General features: G+C 38.2%; 2 protein-coding genes across 3 annotated transcripts in view; one reads left to right on the top strand and one right to left on the bottom strand.

The window, feature by feature from the left end:
- The first annotated feature begins 403 nt into the window (after positions 1-403).
- Positions 404-4,030, top strand: N6AMT1 (N-6 adenine-specific DNA methyltransferase 1). Of its 2 annotated transcripts, XM_052673952.1 has the most exons (6): positions 407-578; positions 712-798; positions 1,389-1,479; positions 2,214-2,297; positions 2,475-2,616; positions 3,527-4,030. In XM_052673952.1, the coding sequence occupies exons 1-6, from the start codon at positions 436-438 to the stop codon at positions 3,634-3,636; spliced, it is 657 nt and encodes a 218-aa protein (XP_052529912.1). In that variant the 5' UTR covers positions 407-435; the 3' UTR covers positions 3,637-4,030. The 2 variants fall into 2 exon arrangements, with proteins under 2 accessions (XP_052529913.1, XP_052529912.1); XM_052673953.1 differs by lacking the exon at positions 2,214-2,297 and having other exon boundaries at positions 404-578.
- A 1,437-nt stretch (positions 4,031-5,467) lies between these two features.
- Positions 5,468-9,830, bottom strand: part of LTN1 (listerin E3 ubiquitin protein ligase 1) — a 28,740-nt gene continuing 24,377 nt past the window's right edge. The window contains exons 28-30 of the mRNA XM_052673951.1: positions 9,263-9,457; positions 8,280-8,447; positions 5,468-7,526 (exon numbers count right to left, since the gene is read on the bottom strand). Coding sequence (XP_052529911.1) covers positions 7,464-7,526; positions 8,280-8,447; positions 9,263-9,457 — 426 coding nt within the window. The 3' untranslated portion in view covers positions 5,468-7,463. The remainder of the gene's footprint in view (positions 7,527-8,279; positions 8,448-9,262; positions 9,458-9,830) is intronic.

The following is a 9,830-nucleotide window of genomic DNA, read 5'->3' as shown; positions in this document are numbered from 1 at the left end:
TTCTCTGGAAGAGCTTTGAGAAGCTAGAAACTTTCAAGGCTAGGCTGGATCTGACCCTGGGCAGCGGTGTCCCTGCTCATTGCAGGAAAGCTGGACTAGGTGGCCTACAGAGGCACCTTCGAACTCTAAGAACTCTATGATTCTAAGCTGGTGCAAGTCCCTGACTCGTGAAGATTCTGAAAGCGGATCAGGATGGTGAAACCAGTCAGTCTCACTGATCACTGCTCTGCGGAGCCTGCGAGCACCCCAATACGCTTCGCCCGCTGCTTCAGCAGCGCTACTGACCAAGCGAAGTTCGACAGAGCTGACCTGGGGGCGGGGCGAAACCTACGCTCTCCCATTGGTGGCGCAGGCCTTGGCCCCGCCTCCCTTCCCTTCCGCTGATGGCCGGGACGTAGGAGGCGAGTGTGCGCATGCGCGACCGCCCGAGCGCCGATGGCGGCGACCGCAGTCCCCACGCCGCGATACGAGCATATGGGGCCGCGCGGCCCCTACCGGGACGTGTACGAACCGGCCGAGGATACCTTCCTGCTGCTGGACGCCCTAGAGCGGGATGCGGCCCAGCTCCGGCAGGCGGGGTACACGCGGCAGGCAGCTACGGGGAAAGCGGGGCGGGGCACGTGTCGTAACACTGCCCTGAGTGATTCTGTGGCTGCTGGAGGGGCTCGGGTACGTCACCAAAAAAACTCACCCGCAGTTTTCTGTCTTTAGGATCGACGTCTGCCTTGAAATAGGGTCTGGGTCTGGCGTGGTTTCAACATTCCTAGCTTCCATCATTGGAGCCAGTGCGCTCTATCTGTGAGTATAACAGCAAGGCTGCTGTATGAAGGTTACCTAGACCTCGCCGTGTTTGCATCTCGCTTTAAAGATTCCCCATTCCGTAGAGAAATAGCAGGTCAGTTCTAAAGAGACGATATTCAGACTGAAGGGAGCCTTATCTGCTTACCTTAAATTGTGTACCTATTAGGCAGAAATATGGCTTGAATTCAGTTTTCCCACTCCTTAGACGGTATTGACACATTAGGTTGTTGGTGGTTAACTGAGATTTACTAGGGAGTGTGTGCATATATGTTTACGTACAGAGCTGGCATTGAAAGTATAACTATTTGAAATGCTTATTTTCACATATTTCAGCTTTCAAACAGTCATTAAGAACTCACAGAATTGAATTGGAAGGGACCTTTAAAGGTTATCTGGTTCAACTTCCCAAATCCAGCTTCCAGTATAGAACTGAGTGTTGTAGCTGCTGATACACTGCATATGTTTTCCTAGCTATCTGTCACTATTTCTTGTAAAGGCTATTCTTGAGATTGCCTTAGTCAACATGCAGTTTGCAGCATTAATCTTGCAGATACAGGAACCAGTAACTTACAGTGTTTTGCTTTAAGATGTACAGATATCAATCCTATGGCAGCTTACTGTACACTGGAGACAGCTCAGCTGAACAATGTTCACCTTCAGCCAGTCATTACTGACTTGGTAAGATAGCTTCAATATCAGCTTCTTGATAGTTTTTGTAATTTTCTTTACAGTTTATAACCACGAATTCTAGAAGAACACTCTTGATAAGCACAGTAAAAAAAAATGATGAAAATACTAGACTGCAAGAATAAAATATTACCTTTGTATCTGTATGTGTATCTCTTGCTGTTCTACATTTCACTGTAACATTGTCTTAAGAATACTGTTCTGCTTCTCTTGCTCATAGAAAGTTTGGTGTTCCTGAGTCAGGCTGAAGTGGTTGTAACCAAGCCAAAGTTGACAGCATGCTACACTCAGAAGAAAGCAAAGTAGATAAGGATTTACATATACTAATGCAGTTTTACTGGCCTCATACAAGACAGAAGGATAAGTAGCTTGTTTTCTAGAACAGTGATAGAGGTGGTATTACACAGGTTTGGCAGACATCAAATTTAGTTTGTCATCTCTTAGCAAACAACCTGTAACTATTCGGAAATGCAGCAAACTTGTTAAATACTTCCTGGTTATTCTTAGGTCACCTGTGGGTCTGAATTCTCATCAATTAACACATTTGCACCTTAATAGCACACCCTCTGCTATTTATTAATTTATTTCAATTTTGTCTGTGTGGCAGTTTAAATTGATAGGAAAATAGCCAGCACTATGTAACTGTATGCTTACAGAATGGAAATAAGTAATAGTAAAAATAAATAAAATAATACTAACAAAGGAATTGATAATTTCATCTCTAGGTCAAAGGACTGTCACCAAGATTAAATGGGATGGTTGATCTACTGCTCTTTAATCCACCGTATGTGGTAACACCCTCTGAAGAGGTAGGAAAAAATAGATGCAAAATCCACAATAAATGTGCTTTTTTTTTTTTGCTGTCAGGAGAGTTGGCAGATCAAATCAGCTGAGGTATGAGAACTCAGACTGTAATTGTTCAATTACCTCTGACATCTTTGTTATTCTGTATTGAGGAAGATGGTTTTTGTTTTCCTTCTTCCTAGGTGCAAAGCCATGGAATAGAAGCATCCTGGGCTGGTGGCAAAAAGGGCAGAGAAGTAATGGACAGAGTTTTTCCATTAGTAGCAGACTTGCTTTCAACAGGAGGATTATTTTACTTGGTCACAATTAAAGAAAATAACCCAGGTGATCAGTTTCTTTGGACCCCTTTGTTCCAAACCATATTTAACACCATTAATCAAATTGTTGATTACGACAATGCTCTGGAGGCTATCAGAACTCGGTAAACAAGAACAAAGTAGTACAGAAGTCTAATCTGTTTTAGAACTAGCACATTATTTTGACAGTGTGGACTGCAATTCAGATAGGTATGCGAGGCCATTTGTTAGAAATGCAGTGGCATATTTGCATGCTACATACAAAGCATGTCATTTATGTGGATTCGTGTTTCCACACATTTGTGTGGGTGACTGAACAGCAGAGTGACTTTTATATAACCTGATGCCTCTTACTGTCCATTTTCTGAATTTGTGGCTTGCACACTCAGCATATGGTGAACTAAACCAGAACATGTTTTACCAACACTAAGAACTCTCTAAGCTACTTCAGAAAACAGTAGTATGAAGAAACTGTAGTATGCATGTCCCAAGCCCAGCAGCTCTTAAGGCTGCAATTCCAAGTCTGAAATCTTCTGAACTAGGTAATGAATCCAGGCCAGCCCCTTCTTACAAAAGAGACTGGTGCTGTAAACTCAAAGGTAAAATCTGACAGTTGGAAATAAGATGTTTTTATTTCTGAATCATTTCTCTACACAGGTCAAGAGTTGCTCCTTCTGACCTAATGCTCAAGGGGTTGTACATTATGAAGGGGTTTTGAGAAGAACAATAATTCAATTTGGAATTATTGATTGTTATACCAAAATACTGAATTTTGTTCAGCAAAATGTAAACTTTATTTGTTCAGGGTGGAAGACTACTTTGTCTAAAAATTACTGTCTAAAATGACAGCTGTAGCTTATGTTTAGCAGCAGTTTAGTATTGCTTATTATAGGTGACTTCTCTACAAACTTACTGTAACGCTGTACTTTTCATTATAGATGAAATTCTGGAAACAATGAAGAAACATGGCTTAGAAGGCACACGACTGCTTTCCAGACAAGCAGGACAAGAGATGCTGACCATCCTCAAATTTAGGAAGCCTGGATAACTGCTTTTGTTATATATACTAGGCATGCCAAAGGTTGGATACAGAGTACTGAAGTTGTCAAATCATTTTCTAAGTCATATTTGGACAGAGTGCATCCTTACTTCCTCATCATTGCAATGAAACTGATCAAGACTGTCCTTACTTTTATTCTGGATGTCAACCAGCTTTTATCTGGTTGTCAGGTACAGCTGTTCTCTGGCTAGCTGCAGGAGAGTTGTAAGTGAACTGGAAGATACCATAACGCATCATCTTCTGCACTTCGCTACTTTTACAAGTAGGAGTTTGTGTATTTATTTTTTTGGCTTATTGAAAGAACGTATGTATTTGATGTAACTTGTACTGTTTTAACAGTTAGTCTGTTCCTCTGTTTGGTTTAAACGAAAATTTGAAATCATGTTACTCATTTTGATGTAATACAAGGCACGGCTTTCATAGAAACTGATCTTTAAGGTGCTGTGTTAACAGAAACTTTAAATGATTGGTTAGCTCTTTTCATGGGGACTAAAATCACAATTTTTTGCTCATTTGTTTTGTCAGTTACTGAGGCTTTACAATAATTATTCTATCTGACTATGAGTGTATAACTAGCTACAAATCTAGGTGGCAAAAACTTGAAGGTTTTTCATCTTTTCACACCAGCAGAAACACACCACTATAAACCTAGCTGGACCAACCATCTGAGGATGAAACATTGTATTGCAACATAATGTGAGAGACTACTTTTTGGCTGATACAGGTCAGCAGTTGATGTTTCTCAGGCAGAGATTATTCCTTGTTCCTTGTTCTATGCTGAAGAGCATACAGTACTAGAGAGCAGGCAGTACACAGTGGTGATTGTTCTGCATTCCAAGATCACTATTCCCCAACTCAGAAGACTATGGAAAAACAAGCACTGCAATTAATTCAAGCACAGCTAATGCATTACTTTCAGATAACATAGGTTTTCTTTTTTGTCAATATGTTTTTATATGTATTAATATGAATGTGAGCACAAACATTCAGAAGGAGAATTTAGACAGAAGATTCGATTATGCAAAGGATATTACTTGATGTTTAAGTACAAGAATCCATAAATAACAAAGTGAGTCTCACTGACCAAAATGAGACTAGTTATCTTTGATTCTTAACTTCAGAATACCTTGTCTAAGAAATGCCAAAGGTGAGGAACTGAGATGAAACTTTGTGACCACCTGTGAAATAACAATTCCATAGTCTCTTTCTAGTGATGAATTTAAGCAATTCATGTTCTTGCAATTTACCTCCTTTAGTGTAAGGAGGGGAGGTTCTCTACTCATTGATATTGCTTTTATGCAGAGTTATGGTTTTGGTGTTACAGCTGTAGTGCTGTTCATCCTTAAGATTGCTCTGTAGGCTTTCTGTTGTTAATCATTTTGACCAAAGTTTGCTGTGCAAAGATCATGACATGAAAAAACAATTTTATGATGGAGTTAAAATATATAATGGAATCAAACTGCAAGTTTAACAAAGGGAATTTTTAAATTCATCTGACTCTGAGCTGTAATTAAAGAATTAGCTTAAAAACAGGTACTCAAAGGACAAAAAATGCAGTTAGCCCTCGAGCACGTGGTTTTAATACAAGTTAAAAATGACAATAATGGATCAGAGTACAACATGTAATAAAACATAACATGCTTTCAACAAAAACAGATGACAATGGACTATCTGGCAGCTGGATTTCTAAACAAGGAAATACATGTGTCCACTTTAATAAATAATGAATCAGTTCTCCTGGCCAAGGTGTACTGATGTCAGCTGCAATTTTTGTGGAACAATTTTTCAAAATGCAGTCCAAGGAAGAACGTGGGTGAGGTTTTTTTTTAAGACTTTTTTTTTTTTTTTTAATGCTACTATCATCATCCTGCTGTAGACTGGAAACTAGTGACAGGCAAAAACTACTTTTTCCCCTGAACTTTGAAGTTTGCTGCAGCTACAGCGATGATTGCAGAGACACTTAGCATTTGCCAGGGTACAACTATTGCCTTCTAGAAGACTAGAGAATTCAATACTATTTCTGAAAAGTTTGGAAGGAGCACCCCTGCATTCACTGCATGAGAATAAGCTGCATGGCAGATGCAGATTATGTATATAGTGCCAGACTTAGCAAGAGGAATGCAAGAATTCTGTTCCTCAGTATTCCTAAGCATTGTTCTGTAAGAAACAGAAAGCTGTTATTCAGATACAGACAGTGGCATATCAGAGGACTCACCAGCACTTGCACTTGGTTCTGTTAGACAAACTAAACAATTAAACCAATTAGACTCATAGACAATTTGCAAGTTCGAGCCTAAGTAAATTAATGTGGCGCTTTTCAAGCAATACCTGGTTAACATCAGTTGGCCTTCAAAACAGTTATCAAACCTGCAATTAAGTCAGATAAAGTAGTCATATCTGAAACAGTGATACAACAGACACAACAACCAGAGTTTCAGTAATTAAGAAAATAACACAGCTTACTCCTTTAGCCTGTGTTTCCAGTTAGGATTTTTCAGTACCAACTATGAACGATTCCCCTTCTCTCTCAAAAAAAATTGAAATTCTCTTCTGAAAGCACAGTGGTATCTGCTAAAGACTTAACGGTTAAAAATTACTTCTAAAAGGACCAGCATTGAGTGAACAGAGCATCTGAAGCAACCAGCTGTTGATATACAGTCAATTAAGTATGCCAGAAACTATCTGAAAAATTATACTATTAATTTCTGGAAGTTTAACACAAGGAGGAAGAGAAAGCAATCCAGAAACTACACAGACTAACAACATTCATTCATTCCTCTTCTTTTATTGAGTTTTCCAAGAAATCTGCCATGGAACAACACCATCCAAGTTGGAGTATATTAGTATGCTACTGCTATTAACAAAACAACAATATGAAAAAAGACTAGTGGAATGAAGACGATGTTAAATTCTGATACATCTATCATTTTCATTCAGAGCCCTTATTATTATGGGACTTTTTGACTGGAATTACATGATAAATTCAGTCATAGTTTATGCCTCAGCTAACGAAGACATTAACTGAAATAATGACCATAGATGAACTGATTGGTGCGCATGTCTTCTTAAAAGCCAATCTGCCATCAATGGGCAGTGTTTCTCATTGTCATGCAGGAATGACAGTGCCCTCTGTACTACCTTAAACTTCAGGGTTTTCAAGGTTTTTGAGTGCTGGTTGGCTGAGGTTTTTTTCAGAAAATAAGACAAAGGTGAAAACTCAATTTATAAATGTTAATTTAGAGCATGCTATGTTTAAATTTCATATTTCAACAGAAAATTATCGCCCTAAGTCCATGCCTCAATGTTTAACTGCAGTATTTTTTTTTATTATTATTTTTAATTTTTGTTTTACCTTCCCCATAAGAGGAACTATTGTGAACCCACATATATTATAATCAAAAAATCAAGTCTTTATGCCACCAATGTTAAATTCACCTGTTATATTAATAGGCATGATCTGGCCTTAAGTGCATGCCACCATGACACTGAAAATAAGAGGTTTTAATCAACTATGCTGTGGCTTAAACACCAATTTTCAGACATAACTCTACATCACTTAGGAATTTTTAACATATCTTAATACTTTAAAAATATACAAATCAAAATAAATTATTCTTATATATTTCTTTATATCAAAGACGACTCTTCAATCTCTTACAAAAAACAGTCCAGAGGTAAATATGTGTCATATCCCAACAGTCAAGAATTCTAAGTAATAGAAATCATTTCCAAGTAGTTTGCTTTGTTCAACACACAGTTTATTGCCTCTTCTTCATGTATTACTTAGCTCACAGAAAGAAGACAGACCGCTTTATTCAGAAAAATGTCTCTCGACAAAGTGGACAGGTGGATTTGTTGCTGGACGTGAACCATTTGTACTGAAAAAGAAATAGGACAGCTTAATAGACAAGTGCAAGCTAAGTACCAAGAGCACTGTTTTGTCACTGGTAATAAGCCTTACTAGTGAATGAAGAAAACTATCAAAACATTCATTTTACTTAACACAAAAAACAGCTAAAAAGCCCTTTCCCCTTATACATATATGCATCTGTGTGTGTATATATGCACATTTGAATGTGTGTGCATACACATACACTGTGTGTGCAGAAGTTTTATTCTAAAGACAAACAAAAACCAAATACATGCACAAAGTAATTCCTGTCCAGTCTAATTTTAGCCAAAAGTTGTGTTTTCAAAGCAGCAGGAATTCCTCTCTTGTATGGCAATACAGTTGTCAATATGCTCCGGCATACTCAGTAACCATACAAAAATGCCTATGACATCTTGGATATAGTTTATTATCCAGATTAGCGGGTCAGAAGAGGAGCATGCTGTGTAAATTAATTTTTAACTTTTTCTCCTCCCTTATCCAAGCTGCTAACATCAAGATGTTCTTGCTACACCATAGCCAGACGTAATGGCTTACATTTTAGCCAACACAAAAACTCTTTGGAGTAGAATTCCTCTCTCAGTGCATCTTACCATAGAATTCCTGCAAATTATTTTGAATTCACTTAATCCCAGATATTCCAGCAACACAATGGAGATTTGATGGCACTGCAGTAGAACTACCTTCCTCAAACTATTAAAGGATACTTTACCTATTAGAAGGATTTAGTGTAGGTACTCACCAAACAAGCTGAATGAAACTTTTTCTTGCATGTTCTGCAAGCTTTTTTGGGCAGAGAATAGTTGGAACCATGAATGACTGAGAAACAGATCATGCAATCTTCGATGCCCTCAAAACGTTTATCCACATTATTTTTCCACAGAGATAGGCCTTCCATAATACTTCCATTCTAACAGAAGAAAAAGTTATTACTATCACAGAATTCCTTCAGAATATTCTTACCGTTATACATAAAGGAAATGAAACCTGAAGACTGTAAAATCAAGTTTTTGGCAACGTGTAGTTAAGTAATTTACAACACCAACATATGAACTATACATTTTTATAGAATTTTAATCTTTAGAATTGCAAACAAGCCTCACAAAAAAAAAAAAAAAATCCTTTGTTCTAAACTCGGATGATGCAACTTCAGCAATCACCATTCTCAGGTATGTATTTTTTTCAAACTGCAGTTGAGATGGCAATGCCACATGCTGTGACTACTGGCCCATGCCTTATGAGATCTTATAATTCTCAATTTTGGCTATGGATTTTTCAGGACTAACTACGCAGATAATTTTACCTCCCTTTTTTGTTTTAACATCTGGAGAAAAGCAGATGATAAGAGTAACCAATTCTATAAAGAATCACAGAATCACAGAATCACAGAATCACCTGGGTTGGAAGGGACCTCAAGGGTCATGTAGTTCCAACCCCCCTGCCTAGCAGGGCCACCAAACATCCACATTCAGATCAGGTTGCCCAGGACCCCGTCCAACCTGGCCTTGAACACGTCCAAGGACGGGGCATCCACAACCTCCCTGGGCAGCCCTTTCCAGGGCCTAACTACTCTCCTTGTGAAGAACTTCCCCCTAACATCCAACCTAAATCTTTCCTCCTTCAAGAAGTTTGTGATCTGAAGAGATGCATTATATAAGTCTAAATAGTATACTGCTAGGAATATTGTCATATGCTTTCAAAACTAGAGGCTTTCTCTAAACTCACCTGATGTGTAAGATACGTGCTTAACTGCAGCATCCAGTTGCGCCATTGCTGAACAGCCACACCAACTCTCTTTCCACTCTCAACTGTTATAGACCCCAGTGGGTAATTTGATGGAAGCTGTATTATTAGTTCAATAAATATATCATCAACTGAATAAGTAGCAATGACTTCCCGTGCAGCAGACCGAGCTTTTACCTATGCAAAAAATGCAAATATTAAAAATCTCTACAATCAGAGACACACATCCTTCTCTAGCCTTTTTAAGATATAAGACCTGTAAGTCCTACAAACATTAAATAATTTTCTTAGGCTACGAAAACATTTTTCTCAAAAAAGAAAAAATTCACTCATATCTTGGCAATTTAAGAAATTAACAGCCATTTCTCAATCTAATGGCTGATTATATATATTTTTTTTAAATGAACCAAAAAGTAGTATACTGATAGCAAAATCTTTCATTTACCTCTTCTACTTTTCCAACATTCATAAAACCCATTCTTTTTGAACTCATTCAAAACAGAACACTCATAAACAGACACTTCTTATATCAATAGCAAGCTAAATTATT

Source organism: Tympanuchus pallidicinctus, unplaced genomic scaffold (genome assembly GCF_026119805.1).
Source record: "Tympanuchus pallidicinctus isolate F22 unplaced genomic scaffold, pur_lepc_1.0 scaffold14, whole genome shotgun sequence".
Taxonomy (NCBI): domain Eukaryota; kingdom Metazoa; phylum Chordata; class Aves; order Galliformes; family Phasianidae; genus Tympanuchus; species Tympanuchus pallidicinctus.
Note: the sequence above shows the minus strand (reverse complement) of the source record. Positions and strands in the feature narration are given on the sequence as shown.

What these genes read in the sequence shown, in the direction of transcription:
- N6AMT1 (XM_052673952.1), top strand. Translation starts at nt 436, where the DNA reads ATGGCGGCGACCGCAGTCCCCACGCCGCGATACGAGCATATGGGGCCG. An exon ending in GCCCAGCTCCGGCAGGCGGG is followed by an intron (nt 579 to 711) that starts GTACACGCGGCA and finishes TTCTGTCTTTAG; the next exon opens with GATCGACGTCTGCCTTGAAA. An exon ending in AATTAAAGAAAATAACCCAG is followed by an intron (nt 2,617 to 3,526) that starts GTGATCAGTTTC and finishes TTTTCATTATAG; the next exon opens with ATGAAATTCTGGAAACAATG.